The following is an 18,390-nucleotide window of genomic DNA, read 5'->3' on the forward strand; positions in this document are numbered from 1 at the left end:
TGGGATGTAACATGAACATTATCATGGAACTGTAAGCACAAGAAGAAGGTTATTGAGATAGCTGTATGTCGCTGCGTGGACGTGAGTCTGTAGGAAGTGGTGCAGAGTCACAGCGGGAATAAATCACACTGGAGACCAGACTGATGGTACCGATCCCCCTTTTAATATGTCTCCTGCCCTCTTATATAGGCAGGGCTGAGACCCTGATGGGGGCAGAGCCGAAATGGCATCCCTGGAAGGAGGAGGGGGTTTTCTGGGGGCGGGACCAGAGTAGGTCAGTGTCTGGCAGGGCGACTCACTCAATCTGCCAAGGACATTCCGGGTCCGGGTCTGCTCAGACCCTCTCCTCTGCCAGGGCCGTCAACCAGACCTCCAGACCTTTACTCCCCATTAGCTGTAAAGAACCAGCTATATCTAGAGGACATCCCTGAGGAAGAGACATCTCCTTTCCTCCTAGAGAGAAGCCTCAGTGCTAGTGGTAGAGCTGTATATCTTGGGAGGTTGGCAGGCATCAACACAGAAGACAAAAGAAAAAAGAGAAAATAGAAAATGATGAGATACAGAAGCAGGATGCAACCCTAGCCCCAGCCCACCTAGGATACTCAGTGAGATGGATAAAGTTGGAAGTCAAACACTGGAACTTTCTGAAATGATAACAACAAGGAAAAAAACAAGTGGGAAAGATTATAGAGAAAATGATCTCTCAGGTACAAAAAGAAATGATGCTACAATCAAAGATATTAGAGAAGACATAAATAAAAGAACAGATGAACTTAGAAAAAGATGGAAACAAAAAATGCCAAACATAGGAGAGAAATGGTGTGAAACAGATCCAGACAAAGATCCAGATTAAAACCTCCATTGAAAGTATGTGCAACAGATTGAATAAAGGAAAGGATAGAATTTCAGATCTTGAAGACAGAATTGCAACCAGTGATCATGAAAAGGAAGAAAAAGTAAAGAGTAGCACAAGATTGATTGGAGTCAATGAGAAAGCTGGAGACAACACAAATGCTGTAACAATCATAAACATACATACACTTAATACAGGAGCACCCCAACTATATCAGACAGTGTTGGTAGACATGAAAAATCAAATGAGCAATAACACAGTTGTACTGAGAGACCTCAATGCCCTATTGTCACAGAGGGACAGATCAACTAGACATAAAATGAGCATAGAAGTATCAGAACTGAACCATACTGTGAACAAATGGTGTCAATAGGAAGAAGCCATTCTCTGAGGCCATATGCCAACAGCCTGGAGAGGTCCAGTGAGCCCAGTGCCAACCTGGAAAATACACTGCGCCTTGGGGCTCAGCCACTACCAAAGGAAGCATTGATGAACCACTGCCCTATGCCTCTCCACCTCTCTAGGAAACCTGGAAACCAGGTAGGTATCTAGTCCAATCCACTACACTGAGGGACTGCCAGACAGTACAGGAAGCACCTGGGATGCAGCAGTGGGCTGATTTGGAGGAACACAGGAAAACGTCAAGATGAAGGAGCAAAATACAATCTCAGACCTCCAGCCCACACAGAACAAGTTCAGGAGACATAGACACAGTATAAATTAAGTTGCACACCTGAAATTTCTGTAAAGATACCAACTGAAGTAAAGAAGCAACTTAGTTCTTATATTGTTTGGTTAATTTTACATGCCTATGTCTGATGGTCTGTACAGTTATTTTTAAGATAATAAGAGGCATTATAGTAGTCATTGTTAATTTCCTATTATCTTGTTTTGAAGTCCTATATTATTTTCATTGTTTCCTTTTGTTTAGTTTTATTCTGCTTTGTTTGGTTTGATTTTATTATGTCTGGTGGTATGGACAGCTATTTTGAAGATAACAAAAAGGTAGTCATTGTTGATTTCCTATTATCTTGTTTTGAAATCCTGTATCATTTTCATTGTTTTGTTTTGATTGGATTTATTCTGTTTCATTTTGTTTGGTTTATTCTGTTTAAAAATAAAACAAAGAAGATCATCTTATATTTTTAAAGTATCTTCCTGATACTTTCAAAAGGATGTTAGTTGGGAAGAAGTCTTTGCTCTTGAAAATAACTAAATGGAAGTCTGTTAAAATTTCATTTTTTTCATCCCTGGTACCAAAAAAATCATTTTTCCATAAGAAGGAAATAGAATACTGGATCTGAATATAATCATATCACAATGATATAATCAAAATTACAAAATTTGATAATCAAAAGAATGCAGTATTTCAATAGGATAGCTTTCTGAATTAAAGTTTATTTTCTTAATTTAAAAATTTTGATTTAAGTTACATCAGGAGATAAGGGATATGAAAAAATTTTAGAGACAAATGAAGCTATAAATATATCAGATGTACTATTCTTTTTTCATGTTGTTTTGTTTTTTGAGATCGTGTCTTGCTCTATAATTCAGACTGGCATTGAACTCACTATGTAGCCTAGGCTGGCCTCTTGGCAGTCTTCCTGCCTCAGCCTCCTGAGTGCTGGGACTATAGATGTGTGCCACTATAACCAGCTTTCTCTTAACTTTTAATGGTAAAATTTAATATAATAGTAGTCATCAATAGAATTATCAAAACTTGGTATATCTTTCTGCTAGCAAATGACTTCTGTTGGGTTTTAAATAACATTTTTTCTTTTCAGGGTGTTGGGAAGACAACATTAGCCAGCAAATTAGCACATGCATGGAAATGTATTTGTGTTGAAGGTATATTTTATCTCTCTACTTCCTCTATTTTATTGTGAAAGCTTTCAAATATGCACAAACACCCATCCACCTACCATCTATATTTCATAATTAACATTTTGTGATATTTTCCTTATCAGGTGTCTGTCCATCTGCCAGATCAGTGGATATTAGCTTTATAAAGGCATCAACCCAATCATGTTTTGCTCTTCTAAGTTCTAACTCTGTTAACAAAATTTAGAAGGGCTTACGAAGTATCCTTGACTCCATTCTTGAAGACTTCAATTCTCTAGTTCCATAATTTAGAGCTATTTGTGTTATGTGTATTTTGAGTGTATCTTCTTGTGAAAGATGAGAAGGAAGGAACTCTAAACTTTTGGGGGGGGGTTGGTCCCTGAGCTGCCGGTGGCAACAAGTTGGAGTTGGCACCTCCCTATGGACTGACCCACTGCAATGCACCCAAAACCTTGCGAGTCAGGGGTGGCCAGGCTGGCTCTGTCCAGCTACTGTTTGCCAGCTTTAACTGGGTTAACACATGCTATGGGTTGAACCCAGGGCCTCAAGCACTCTCCCTTGAGCCCCCACCTCCAGCTACATCCCTAAAGATATTTTTATAAAAAGACTACAGTCTAGGGGGTTCCAGTATCCACCAGTAAAGATGGTGGATAGATAAGCAGCAGAATACAGAGGCTCACTGAGACAGACAACTCAGATGCCAAAATAAAACACCGTGGGAAGGCCCAGACAGAGAGAGATGGATCCTCTCGACCCAGGAAGAAACTAAAGCAAAAAGAACCAGTCAAACATGCAGTTCCAGGACTATTATTGAGGCAGCTAAGATTTCATGCTCTCGTCCACCCGAATTCCTACAGTTTCAACTCACTGGAACCACAGTCACACTGAAGTGCAGTCGCATTTAATTGGAGGTTGGCAAGCTCAATGGAAATCAGAGCCAGCAAGGGATCTGTATTGGCCTGTGGTGAGTGCCAGGAATAAAACCCTTTCACAGGAAAGGGTGACCAATGGGACGAATTTTGGAATCAGGCAGGACTGGCAAGAACAAGGAATAGCAGTGACTTCAGTCAGTTGTTCCCTTCCCAGATGAGATTGGTGGGGAATTCTTGGCCTGGGTTACGCCCCTGGCCGAGACCCAGTAAGTTGTTCCAAACCATTCTCTACACATGGCACACACGAACACAGTGAAGGCCCCTGCAGGTTGACTGACCCAGTGACCCAGCCTGCAGGTTAAGTCCATGGAGACCCTAGAGGGGGAGTGGGGATGAAGAGGAAACAAGAGACACAAAGAGCGGAGACAAGATGAGGAATTCCAATCAAGCCTCCTTTATTCAAGGAATGAGTTTCATATATAGGGTATTGGGGAGGAGGGATTTGGGTTCTGAGACATCAGCAGATAATTTAGCAATAGTGGCAAGCTCGAAGGTTATAGGTCAATTCAGATTTCCCACATGCAGGTTCATAAGCATAATCCCTGAGTAATGGGCCAGGCTATACAAGTTATGCAAGGTGCTGCTTAATTACCAAACTTAACTCCTCGAGGGAATTAAGGTGGTGTGGCCTGCAGATAAAAGGTGGCAGCCAATTACAGGGCTTCCCACAACCCAGAGGGGAGGAGCCAGCATATGCCGCCCCTGTTTGCACCTCAATAACACACTGGGGTAGGCAGAAATACCTAGCCAGTGTGCTTCAGAAGGACCATAACTGACAAGGAAAGGGACTGGGACCTCCTCTACACACCTGTTTGGAAGAAACCAAAAATATGACAAGAGGAAGCAACAAGAAAAAGTCCCCAACCCCCAACCCTGAGAACATTGATCCAGAAGAGGTAAATACAAAAGATATTGAGGACAGCAAACATGCAATACCAGACACAGCATCAGTGGACATAAAGAGATATCTTCAGGACCTCATAGACAAGCTCAAAAGTGTAATATTTAATCAAGTAAAGCAAGATATAAGTAAATTAATAAAAGAAATGTTAAGCGCCTCTCAAGAAGGCACAGACAGAAGAATGGAGCAACACAAAAAAAGGAGAGAAATGTTCAATGAAGAATATAAAGAAAGCATAGAATACATGAAGCAGGTTCAAAGAGATTACCAGGAAATAAAAAACTCCATTGAAAGCTGGCAAAACTGCTTGAAAGAAACTAAGGATAGATTATCCAAACTGGAAGACAGGTTTGCAGTGTGTGATCATGAACGGAAAAATTTCTTAAAAATAACAAGGAAGTGAGCAGTAACAATACAAAGGCTAGAAGATGGCAAGAGGATCTATAACTTAAGAATAAAGAATGTGAATCAATAAGCAGGGGTACAAACAAAGGAACTACAAAGGCTATTCACAGAAATAATTAAGGAAAACTTCCCAAGCGTAGGAAAAGGAAATGATATTCAGATGTATGAGGCATACAGAATTCCAGCCACCTACAACCAAAACAGAGTTACACTCAGGCATATAATAATCAAGATCCCAGAAATTCAGTATAAGAACAGAATATTAAGAGCCATCAGAGAAAAGAAACAGATCACCTATAAAGGAAAACCCATCAAAATCATGGTAGACTTCTCGACACAGACCACCAAATCTAGAAGACCTTTGAGTGAAGTATTCCAAGCTCTGAAACAAAATCACCTCCAGCCCAGATTGATGTACCCAGAAAAACTGTCTCTAGAAATTAATGGAGAAACAAGATGCTTCCAAGACAAAGAGGAACTGGGGGAATTTGTGACCACCAATACAACTCTACAGAGAATACTGAAGGACATTCTAGAGAGAGAAAAAAGTACTAGGGTTCCAGGAACAGAGGCAGAGAGGCCTCAATGAATGGAGCAGAAAGTGGAATGAAGAAGAAAAGCAGAGAACTAATGGCAGAAAAAGAGCACAACAGAAGTGAGGCTGAGAAGGATGGCTATAATCTCTTATATAGATGGCCTTGCTATACTAAAAAAAAAAAGAAAAATGAAAAGAAACACAGGCAGAGTAGATCAGGAGGTACCACCACAGGAGCACCACCAAGATGCTCTTTATAGGAAATATAATTAACCTGAAAAAGTGTTTGTGGGCCGAAAAATCAGTTATGAGAAAACAATCCTCTATGTGACTGAGAACCAGAGAGTAATAGCAACTCAACCAGTATGTAAATAGGTTGGAAACACAGGATTTAGTAGGTAAAGGAATACAACTTGGTATCAAGTCCAGGAGGGAGAAGGTACCGAACCACTTAGGTAAAGTGGTAAACCACTTAGGTTGCCCCCCCCATCTGAAAACTGAGGGTGTTGGTGAGACCCAAAAATGCACAGTGCACCCTGGGAGAGTGAAAGGGGAGGAATATTCTTAAAAAAGAAGGCGGAAGATATTGTTAATAGTGTATCAGGATTTAAAACCCACATTACTTGCATTGCTCTGCTTAGATAGATTTTATTCTGTCCCAGTTTGTCTACTTGCACTAGATCTGAGGGCACAGACAGCTATCCCAAAAATAACAGGATATAATATAGTAATCATCTTTAATTTCCTATTAACTTAATCTGGAGCCCTATATAATTTTTTATATAAAGAAAAAAACAAAACAGTAAAAGCGTACAAGTAATACAGAATTTTTTAAAAAAGTAAGAAATCACTAGTTAATAGATTACATATTGTCATCTTAGAAATAGTTGATCAAGTTAACAAAATTAAGCATATAAAGTGGACATTCAAACAGTGAGACTGCAAACAGTTCTGTCCAATGATCCAACAAAAACTTAATAATATGGAGCCCTGTATAATTTATACTGTTTTATCATGACTGATTTTAGTTCAATCTAGTTTGTCTGATTGCTGTTTGGTATCAACAGATTTTACTCAAAACTGTTATGATTGATAGTATCAAGTCTGAAAGTATAGGCAACTACACTGAAGATGACAAGATTCACTACGATACCCATTCTGGTTTGATTATTACCGGTTTTTGAAGTTTTACACTATCTACAAGGTTTTGTTTTTATTAATATTCTTATATACTGCTATATTCAATTATACTATGTCTGATGATATAGACAATTCTATTGAAGATAACAAGAGACAACACAGTAACCACTGCAGAATTCCTTGTACAGTGGTTTTATATGTCTTTTTCATTTCATGTGTTATAGAAATATGATTTGTTTTGTCTTGCTTTGTTTTGTTTCTCCCTCTAATATAAAAAGGATAGAAATACATGTCAAGACTCATGAATGAGTAGAACCTATAAACAGTTTACAGAACTGATCTTATAACACATGATGAAATGAATAACTACTTTGAAGAAAAAGAGACACTACAATACCCAGTGCTGGTCCTATAGTGTTAAGATGTGAAATCCAGCAATACTATTATTCTTAGTTCAGAGTGATATTAGCCTGCCTTGGTCTGTTTAATCTTAACATAATTGAAGGTATGGCTAACTGCATGTATGTTTAAGTGTATAGGATTGATAACCATATTACTAAGTTTTTGTTGGATAGTTGAACAGAACTGTTTGCAGTTTTGCCATTTGAATCCCCACTTTGTATGTTTCACTTTTGTAACTTGAACAACTATTTGTAAGAGAACAATATGTAATCATCAACTAGTGATTTTTTACTGTTTATTTTTTCCTTGAAAGTAAGTGTTATTTCTACCTGGTTTCTGTTTTGTTTGGTCTTTCTTTAAATAAGATTTTAAAAAAAGCTTTATTTGGGATCATTTTCTAGAACTTAATTATCTTCAATGATAAATTTTATTTTTACTTAGAGTTTTTTTGCATTTTTGCAAGATATAAGACAATTGGTTGATAGATACTAGTGTATATATACATGTGTATTCTTTGAATAAGTATTTATGCCCTAATATAAAAATAAAGAATAATGAATAAAAGATTCATAAAAATTAGAAATAAAAAATAGACAATGTGGAAAAAAGGAATTTATTCACTGTTATTCAAAAAAGGTTAGTTAAAATAACATTGATTCATATTTGCCTATCAAATTGGCAGCAGGTCTTTAAAGTTATTTCACTCACTCTTGACATGGTTATTGCCTAATAGATATTCTACATCAGTCAGTAAAACTAAGATCTATGCCACTTTTTGATCAGTAATTTGGTAATGTAATAGAGATAAGTCTGAAATTTTCCTTCTTTTTAGAATGAATTTCACTTTTAGGGACTCTAAGACAGCCAAAGATTGCACAGATTCTTAACAGTGAGCTGCATAGTTGAGCCTCTGACTTCTCCCCTAAGTCATGGCATTATCTCCATCAAGCGAGGCCATATTTCCTGTAACAGAGGAAACAAAGCCTTGAAACTTAGCCTCAGGTTTCCTCTTTTGAATGAGTGTTGTATCATTTAAACATTTTTTTCTTTTTTTGAGGCAGGTTCTCACTATGTAGTTCAGGCTAGCCCTGAACTTGCTTATATAGCCCAGGCTGGATTTTAACGAATGGTGATCCTCCTGCCTCAGCCTCTCAAGTGCTAGGATTACAGGTGTACACCACCACACCCAGCACTTTTAACATTTCTTGATGTGCTGTTTTCTTTTATACAACGTGGCTTAAATTAAAGGATTCTGAACACGCATGTATATTTACAAAAAGATTTGGACTGATAACACTAGTGTATACTGTTTTTCTGTGTGATATGCTATAATGTGCAGATCACTGTCAAGTACACCCTTGATATCATTTTCACATTCTTTGCTACCAGGCACATACATCCAAGGTGCATGGTTGATCAGGGAGCAGACTAAGTTCTGTATGGAATACCTTTGTTGCCCCTACTTTGACTAGGCTTAAATGACATAGTGTCAAATATTCTTTGTAAATTCTGAAGTGATGTATAAATGTTCATCTTTGCCTTTAGTTATGAGATTCTCAAATGTGTTTCTTATTTTTCATCATGATATCATTTTATGCTAATATTGTGAATTCATGTTTTAGGTTTATCAGTTTTAGAAGAACGGATTGCCACCGGGACAGAATCAGGAAATATGGTAAATCTAAATGTCAAAGTTTGATGATTATCAAAACAGCTCTGAAACATGGGAGTATTATACAGTAATGTATGACAAATGTGCTTCTCCTCAGTTGCAGTCAATACTAATCAGTGGTCACAGCATTCCAGATGAAGTTGTTACAAAGCTGATGATAGAGAAGCTCAGCTCCTCAGAAGTCTCTCATTTTGGTATGTCCATTCCCATGTATGGACAGTGGGACATAAATAGCTTCTTGGGTTGCTCTTCCTTTTGCCTGAGCATAGGAATCTCAGTGTCCATGTTCTGTTGTTTGGCTTAGTTTATTTATTTTTTATTCTCCAGATTCTGCATTAAAAACATTTAAGCTGATGTAAATGAGTGTTGTTTGGCCTTGTATTAACCAACAAAATCATCAAAAATGTGCTCTGGACAGTCTTGCGGTGCTGCTAGCTTGTACTGACTACTTCTTCCTTCACCTCAAGTTTTCTCCAAGGGTTTGTTTTGTCTCCATTACCCAGAAATGCAGAAATGCACTCTGGAATGGCTGTAAAGTTTTTTTTTGAGACAGAGTCTCTCTATGTAGTTTAGCCTGGCCTTGAACTCATTGTATAGCCCAGGCTGGTCTCAAACTCACAGTGATCCTCCTGCCTCAGCCTCCCGAGTGCTGGGATTACAGATGTAATCTGTAATCATGCCTGTCTATGGCTCAAAATGTTGATGTGCTTCCCCTCTTTATCTATTCTTCTCTTTAACTCTGAACCCAAAAGTTTCCCTGTAGTCCTGGGAATCTGTAATTTTTCAAGACCACTGGAGCTCAGAATGACTAAAAAGAAAAGATCAAACTCTAAGTCATCTGTAAAAGAAGAAAAGTATAAAGAATGGGAGAAAATCATTCACCTGAAGTAGATTTATTAAACTGAAGAGGGAAAATTTAGAAACCTGTTTTATATTAGTAAGAGGACATTGGAACTGTTAAGAATAGAGATAAATGCAAAATGCAGTAAAATGAAAACTATGACTGCCAAAGCAAATCAGTAATGAGAGCAGCAAAAACCAACTTGTAAAGGCAAATGACATCTTATGTTTTATATCTGTAGACGAAGTCTTCACATAGATTATATGTATGTGTAGATGATATAAACCATGAACTATAAGTATACATAGGTTACCTGTACATATATTGTATATAGATTTCTTGTAATACCTAGATTATATAATGTAGGTATTATAAATATATTTGTGTTATAAATATAAACTCATTATATTAGAAATACATACAGTTGATATTTACTTATTTATGGAAAAAATTTCAAAACAAAATAATAGAATAATAATAGTTAATACATTGTATATTGTTATCTTCAACTTGTAGAGTACAAAATATAAGCATGAAAAATTGTCTAAATGATATTAGCACATTTTTCTTTTCAATGAACTAAGAAAAACTAGTAGTGTAACTATCTTAACTATTGTGTATTCTTTTTTCCCTTTTCCTTCCTTCCTTTCCTCCTTCCTCCACCCCAGTTCCTCTTTCTTTCTGAGTAGTGTCTTCCCATTTCACAATATCTATTGTACGTTGTAGACCTTATATACTCTTTTAGTTTATCATACTGAGGAGACAATACAGTGTTTATACATGTGAGTCAGGTTTATTTCACTTGTGAGTATGGCCTCAAGTTGCATCCATTTACCTATAAAAGTCTCAAGTTTATCTTTATGGCTGAGTAAATAGAAACAATCTAATAGGTAAACATGCAAAGGATATAATTAGGCAGTTAACAAAGACGGATATCAGAATTCTGAACCTCATTAGGAAAATAAAATGTAAAACAAACCAATTGCATTTTTCAACTTAGTTTGGCAGAAGTGTAAAAGCTAAAATAGACAGTGGTGGCTGGAAGAAACGAACATTCTTATTTATTGTGTATAATGGTTATGTATGTGAGTCTGATTTATTTCACTTATGAGTATGGTCTCTAGTTGCATCCATTTACCTATAAAAGTCTCAAGTTTATCCTTCTTTGTAGCTGAGTAATGCTCTATTGTATAAAAGTGTCACATCTTTTTTATCAATCCCTCAGTTGATTTGGGTTGTTTATAAGATTTAAATATTACAAATTGTGCTGCTATAAACATGGATGCATGTATATCACTGGTGGTACGATGTTTTTAATTCTTCTGAGAAGATACCTAGAAGGGGAATAAGTGGGTTAAATGGGACCTACATTCCTAGTTTTTTCAGGATTCACCGTACTGATTTCCTTAGTCTTTGCCCCAGTCTACACTCCCACCAAAGGTCGAGAAGGGTTCCTTTATTTCCACAGTGCTTCCAACATTTTTTATTGGTTGATTTCTTGATGATAGAAATTTTTTCTGGGGTGAGATATCAGGGTTAACCTGCATCTCTGAAATGACCAATGATAAACATTTTTTCATATGTTTATTTGTATTTCCTCATCTGAGAAGTATATATCCATCTCAGATGCTCATTGTTTGGATTGGGTCTTTACATTTGGGGCATCTTATTTTTTTCAATTCTTTATATATTCTAGATATAAGTCCTTTGTCTGAGGGACAGCTGGCTATATTTTTTTCCACTCTGGGTTGTCTTTTCAACTGTTGATTTTTTTTTTTCGGTACCAGGGATCGAACTCACGACTGCCTGCTTGCAGGGCAGGCACTTATGCCGCTGAGCTAAATCCCCAGCCCTTAACTGTTGATATTTAAACTATGTGTCTGTTTATCTATCTGTTCACCAGTGATGAAGAGGATGAGTTTGGGAAAAAGATTCAGATCATAAGAGGTTAGCCAAGTAAAATGGCAAAAAGAAAAATCACAGAATTCTAATTTTGGTTCATAAATTACCTCAAAAAGTAAAGTAATTGAAACTGAAGGATGTATATAGGTACATAAGTAAATATTTATACTTATTTACAAATTTATAGTGACTTGAAGGCTACAGAAACAGGTATAAATAATAAAAATTGACAAAAGAAGGGAAAATTATGAAAAAAGAAACTTAATTGTACCACTCAAAGTTCATAAACTTTAAGATTCTTCCTAGGGAGGGGTTAAGACAAAATTATCCATCAGGATTAATGTAAAGATCACACACAGACATACACACACATATAGACACACAGACATATACAGATATACACACACAAAGGAATCTTTCACACAACTTTAACAATGACAGCTTTTATCTGATCTTGTATCTATATCTCTAACAACTTTCCTCTCCCAATCTATTTCATTTTGAAGCTAATCCATATCATATTAGTTTATTTGAAAAATTTTTAGTATGTATCTCTTAAAGGTAAGGACACTAAACCTATTGTCACATTACCATTATCACATAAAACTTGTTGTTTCTGGATTCTAGTAAAACTCATTTTCCTTAGTTACAATGGACAGCCCCAGACTTGGCATTCCCACCTCAGATGTAGCAGCATATTGTGGAAGGTCTTGTGACATCAGTCACTGATGTGTCCACCCATGTCAGTTTGGCCTAGGTGGATTGGACACAAAGTTACCTGATTTCTCTAAATCTCTAACCTCAATCTGAAATCAGTAGCCTCTCCCCTTCAGTTTTATGGAAATAGTAAATGCCTCCTCTTTCCCACTGTGCCAAGATTGGCAGTTGATGTTCTCTAGGAAGTGATCTGGAGTGTGTGTCAGTTTTCTGTTTATTGGAATGATGCTTGCTGGATGGTTACCTAAACAAAGTGTCTATTGACCCTCCTGTTGAGAAGTGGTATGGAAGCTGCCATTATTTGCTTTTAGCCTGGGAGGGAAGGGTGCTAGTGTTCGTCTCCAGGAGTTATGGTGGTGCCGGGGAGTTCCTTATCTATGCTTCCTTTTTCCATGTGTCTCTGGGCTTGGAGAAGTTGGCTTATCATCTCTGATAGTTTGCTAAGCACCAGAATTGGACCTAGAGGACCTAGAGATGCCACTCTATATATGCACTGGTAATATAAACCCAAATCTCACACTTCCTGCAACCACATGGTTTTCAGTGAAGTACATGAAGAAATCCATGTTCACTTTGATATGTTTAGTTAGAGGAGAGAGAAGTGTTTTAATAGACTTTAAATAACTGTGAATATTCTTAATTATGCATGAAAATTTAGTAAGTGGAAGGTTTTTTTAAGGTTAGTTGCATTGTACCATTTGAAATCATATCAGCTAACTTTTCAGAATCTGTCAGAAGAAAATCCATTGGCTATCTTGTGCTTGGAATGAGTCTCTTTCACACGCATGTGACACACTGTGTTGCTCATTTAGGAAATACTTGTTCACTGCATTATGCAGCTCCTCAAATTGTAATATTCATTATGCAGTATCAAAAATTACACTTGTTAATACCATCACCAATCATAACAAGAAAAGGTTTAAGAATTTGGAAGCTGTCAAATTTATGGTAATGGATTCAGGTTTTCCAAAATTCAAATTTTCACTTGAATCTACTTGGCAGAATGCATATCAACTATTGTTCTTGAAGTGACAAGCTCATTTCATTTATTTTTTACAAAATTTTTTATAAATTATACAAATATATAACATAGTTTGTCAGTAGTTTCTGTCCCCAAAAATATTCTATAAAAATAGGAGAAAACTAGATGGAATGTTTTTAATTCTTATCAAAGGAACTGAGACTTTATTAATAAAAGTTTCTCAAGAAAGTTAGTGACATGATTAAAGAAATATGTTAAGAAAGTTAATGCAGTGATGATAGGCACAGTGAATTTCAGAAAGAAGATTCAGGAATCTAGATGAAAATATAAACAGTAAATGTTAAGCTCAAATCATATTCTTTTCTGTTTATTAAATGGTGCATGGGCTATATGGGTGTTTTCTTACTCTATAACTTACAAAAGTTTTATGTGCATATATTATATCGTAAAATACTAATTTAAGAAATAAAATGTCACACAACTCTTCCAATACACCTTAGCCATTCATCATATGAGCATTTCTAGCATGAATTAAAGAGTTGCTAGCTTGGAAATTTCCTTACCTATCGATCTTATCTGTCTAAAATTAAACTGACTTGGAATTTCTTAGAGCTGTCCTGAAAGATCTCTTCCAAGATGAGTCTTTTAAATCAGAAAATCATTATTCATAGTTATACATCATGTAACAATAACTGTAATTTGTTAATTTAAACTTTTTACAGGTAAAATTTATGACCTGTGTCAATATTCATTAAAAATTAGATGATATTTTATAAAATAATAAACCCATGTTCTCATGTATTGATATTTCATAAATTTTTAAATTATATTTTACTTGACAGGTTATATTATCACTGAGATACCATCACTTTCACAGGATGCCATGACTACTTTGCAGCAAATAGAATTCATTAGAAATGTAAATTTGAATCCTGATATTATAATCAATATTAAGGTAAAGATATCTTTCTAGCATAGCAAACTTTTCTTTTTATAGTTCTTAAATTCAAAGAATGTGTTCAAGCTTTTAAAGTAGCTATCAAAATATTAATTTATGTATCAAAGAGACTGAGTTATGCTTTCCCATATATCTATGCTTGTGCACCTGAGGCCCCATCCATGGGAAACACTTCTGCTATATTACCAGCTGTGATCCTAGACACCCCAGAAAAGTTAGTTCATCATCCTCTCCTCAGAGTTTTTCCTGCCCTTCCCCCACATTGCTCACCTTAGAAGAGTTAAATACTGTACTTCTGTGATGTCCATTCATACTACTCTACTCTCATATTACTCACCTCCTTATATTACAGTTGTGTACTTTCTTCCTAGGCTCTCTTAATAATTTTGGTTGACTTAAATGTAAATACTACAAGGGCTAATGTCTACCATATTGGACAGTAAAGCCCTAACCTGCCCTAAATGCTCAGTCTTCTCATTTATATCCTTAGTTGACATCACCAATTGACAGAACCCATCTAGGCCTGAAACTAAGTGAACAGTGATCCCAGTGAGGTAGAAATGGTTTCTTACTCATATAAGCATTAGCTAGTTCACTCTGTATAGCTGATGAGTCCTAAGAAGTTTATCAAATAAGATAAAACATATTCTTTGCTTCTTTTTGTTCTCAAAATGAGGGCAGCATAAGTTACTTGAAGTGTCTCAGTCTTTCCTCAATCTTAGTAAATTACAAGGTGAAGCAGAAATCTCTGTTTAGCAAGCTGTCTAGTTGAGTCATGTACGGCCATGCCCTAATGTTTAAGAATCATTGACATAGAATATCATCCAGGTTTTTTTGGTGGTACTGGAGGTTGAACCCCAGACCTTTATATTGAGTTACACCCTTACTCTTTTAAAAATTTTTGTGACAGGATTTTTCCTATGTCTCTGAAGTGCCCAGTCTGGTTTTAAACTTGTTATTCTTTTTCCTTGGCCTCCTGGCATGCTAGGATTACATGCATATATCGCCATGTCCAGCTCTACAAGATTTCTTTTTTTTTGTCTTAGAAAATATTCAGAGCAGGATTTACAGTTCCAAATTATCATTATTATTAATAAAGCATTCACAGAGCGTGGACTATGGGTTAGAAGGCCTCCAAGTGACATTGTAGTCAGAGACAAATCTCATAACCTGCCTACATTTCTACAGTTTGCATGGTGGCTTTAATATTTATGTGGATTTACTTATTTTATGATGTTAGAGAATTTAGTAAGATTGCACACATGGAAGCACCTTGAAACAAGAAAAATCACTTATAGACTTTGGTTTTGGCTGTTATTTCCCATGTGGGACTTGTTTTTCCCAATTACAAAATTTGAAGTTTAAACTAGAATAAATAATCTCCCAAGTCCCACTCATAACTGGCATTTTATTTATTAATGTAGTATTTTGGTACTGGGGATTGAACTCACAACCTCATGTTTGCCAAGCAGGTACTTATGCCACTGAGCTAAATCCCTGGCCCATGACTGGCATTTTATAAACTCCTTTTCCCATAAAGCTGTAAATGATAGTAAATATTGAGAATGTGTAACATTAATGTATTTGTTGCAAGTATGTGAATATTTCCCCCTTTTCCTCCGTTCTTAGCATTTTCAACAATCCAATAGGATCCTGCCTACATTGTTTGCAGGAAAGTGATCTTATATTCCATTTTTCTACTCTTTCTACCATTCTTCTAGTCCTGTTTCTTCATCTTAATGCTGATGATTTTTCATATTTAGTAATTATGGACAAATAAAAATGTTGGCATACCATAAAGCTTATGTTTTATGGTCATGCTTTTTACTCAAGCTTTAAAGAAAGTTTTTGGTTTATGCATTTCATAATATCAGAATGCATAAGAATCAGAATAATACTGGAAGCATATCGAGACTATTTTTGGTGGTTTAATAATATTGTCCCTTACTTAGTGTCCTGACTATGATTTATGCCAACGAGTATCTGGGCAGAGACAGCACAGTACCACGGGGTACATTTACAGTAGAGATCAGTGGGATCCTGAAGTCATTGAGAGTCGTAGGAAGAAGAAGAAAGATGCCCAAAAAGAAAGGAATATTGAAGTGGAAGGAGAAGAGGAAGAAGAGCAAGAAGAAGAGGTAATATCTCAATAGGTCATTACCATACACTGTACTGTTAAATTTTGCTATTAAAACTGAATTATAGTATGAATAATAGAAAACAGCAGATACTAGAAAAATTACATTTCCTTCCTGTTACTGAGTCTGGAGGACATAAACAAAAAGTTTCATATTTTTCAATAATTATTAGATCGTAATCTCAAAGTCAAATTTAACTTTCTATGACATTTAACTTTCCCTTTACATTCTGATGATCAGTTTGCAACCGTTGTTACCTGCATGTGCCAGCCACCCTTCTAGTTTAATTAAGCAGTCAAAAGTATAAAAGGTAAATGGTGGTTGGAGAGCAAAGTAATACAGACATGATTTAACTTATGAAGCTAACATAACTCTTATTTCAAGCTCTGACAAGGAGAGCACCTGAAATCCGTAGCCTAGTTTCACATATACATGTTGTTGTAGCAATCCTAAAGTAAGCACTAGTAAACATAATGCAACAGGATGAGGAACGATTCTCCTAAGACCTAAAGAGGAAAGTTTGGTAGTAAGAAATTTGTTGACAGATGATAGACTGGTTTTGGCCCATGGAGGTGGGATATGACATAGTTTGCCAATTCTTGCTCTAGTGAAATCTGCTTTTTATTTACAATTCCTGTAGACTCTAGACTTTGAAGTCAGATATTAACTTATAGATGGATACATTGAAAATTATTTGTCCAGAAGAAAAGATAGCCCCCAAAAGTCACAGTTTTATGGCCATATAGGATGTTAAACAGTCTTGGGGTCTAACTTTCCAATTTTATTCCAGTAATTATACTTTTGCTTTGTCATCCTGCTGGTTTCCTTACTAATGAGTTAAATAAATCTTTGATATTATTCTTTCATTTAAAAATATTAGCATAATAAAATCCAAATAAAATCATAAAGTAGAGCTGGATATATAACTCAGTGGTACAGCACTTGACTAGCATGTGCATAAGCCTCTGGGTTCCATCTTAGCACTTCAAAAACATGAACAAAAAATCTATAATGTCATCTGTGAAAGTAAGTCATTAAATAATATCTATTCTAGATTTTTTTAAAAAGGAAAACTTCCTACCTAAAAGGAATAACAGTGCTTCATTTTAGTATGAATGAAGCAGTATACACTTGCATGCTGATTTGTAGAGGTTACTACTCACATAGTTGAAGGCCTTGGTATTAACTAGGTGTTTAACTGGGGAGACTGAGGACCTAGGGCAGACTAGGGCTTCACTATCCAGTATGGTAGCCACTAGACTGTTAAGATTTAAATCAAATAAAATGTATAAACTTTAAAATTTATTTCCTTAATAAAGTAGTACTAGCCACATTTCAAATGCCTGGTCAAATATGCCTTTGACTTCCTAATTGAACAGCACAGATATAGATGTTTCCATCACTACAGGGAGCTTCATTGGACAGGAAGTGGCCCTCATCCCCCACAGAAGCCAGCTGTGACTAATCTCTGGTCCAGCCAGCTCTTACCATGAGTGATTACTAGCCCACTTTTCTCAGACATTCCAGTTTTCGCAGAGAGGCAAAAATCAATGTTTTAAAATAAAAGTTGTTGGCAATGAATTCAAAATGTTTCAAATACAGTGTAAGCCAATTACCTTATATAATTGGATAGATTCAGCCTCTTGTGTGATACAACCAAGCCCGGAAGTTAAATGAATCAACCTGCTGCCCACTCAGGTCAGTGGCCAGTAATTGCATGAATTGTTTTCATCCTGAGGTACACACCAATCTGAAAAATCTCCCTGAATGGCTGTGATGGTATTCTCAATTTTACGTTGATTTCTACTCTCTTCATTTCATTCTTTACAGAAACCAGACCCATCAAAAATTATATGACCTCAGTAACTTTCTATTCCCTTTTGGTTAAAACCCAGACACCTTCAGAGGTCTCATGAGGTCATGGCCCAGCCCCTGTAATCTCAACCCTGACTTCTAATCTGCTTACTGTCTGGCCATGTTAACCATTTTGTAGCTCTTCTCCCACGGTGGTGAGCTCATTACAGCTTTAAGCCTTGCACTTGCTGTTTGCTGTTTCCTCTTCCCTCTGCCTACAGCCTTGTTCTCCAGGCCTTCTTCACATGACTGCTCCTTTTCACCCTTATCCCCTCCCTTATCACATGCTCAGAGGCTATCCAGCAAGTGACTCGAG

The 18,390-nt window shown here is 36.4% G+C and overlaps 1 protein-coding gene across 4 annotated transcripts in view; it reads left to right on the forward strand.

Moving 5' to 3' along the window:
* The window catches only part of Ak9 (adenylate kinase 9), a 147,470-nt gene that overhangs the window by 6,240 nt on the left and 122,840 nt on the right, over positions 1–18,390 (forward strand). For 3 of the 4 annotated variants that reach the window (XM_063232018.1, XM_063232020.1, XM_063232019.1), the window contains 5 exons: positions 2,638–2,701; positions 8,633–8,685; positions 8,780–8,876; positions 13,967–14,079; positions 16,035–16,220. In XM_063232018.1, coding sequence (XP_063088088.1) covers positions 2,638–2,701; positions 8,633–8,685; positions 8,780–8,876; positions 13,967–14,079; positions 16,035–16,220 — 513 coding nt within the window. Of the gene's footprint in view, positions 1–2,637; positions 2,702–8,632; positions 8,686–8,779; positions 8,877–13,966; positions 14,080–16,034; positions 16,221–18,390 lie in introns of those variants that run through there. The other variant, XM_063232021.1, reaches the window with a different exon arrangement.

Source organism: Cavia porcellus, unplaced genomic scaffold, assembly GCF_034190915.1.
Source record: "Cavia porcellus strain 051 isolate PalLab524CR breed Dunkin Hartley unplaced genomic scaffold, mCavPor4.1 scaffold_20, whole genome shotgun sequence".
Taxonomy (NCBI): Eukaryota; Metazoa; Chordata; class Mammalia; order Rodentia; family Caviidae; genus Cavia; species Cavia porcellus.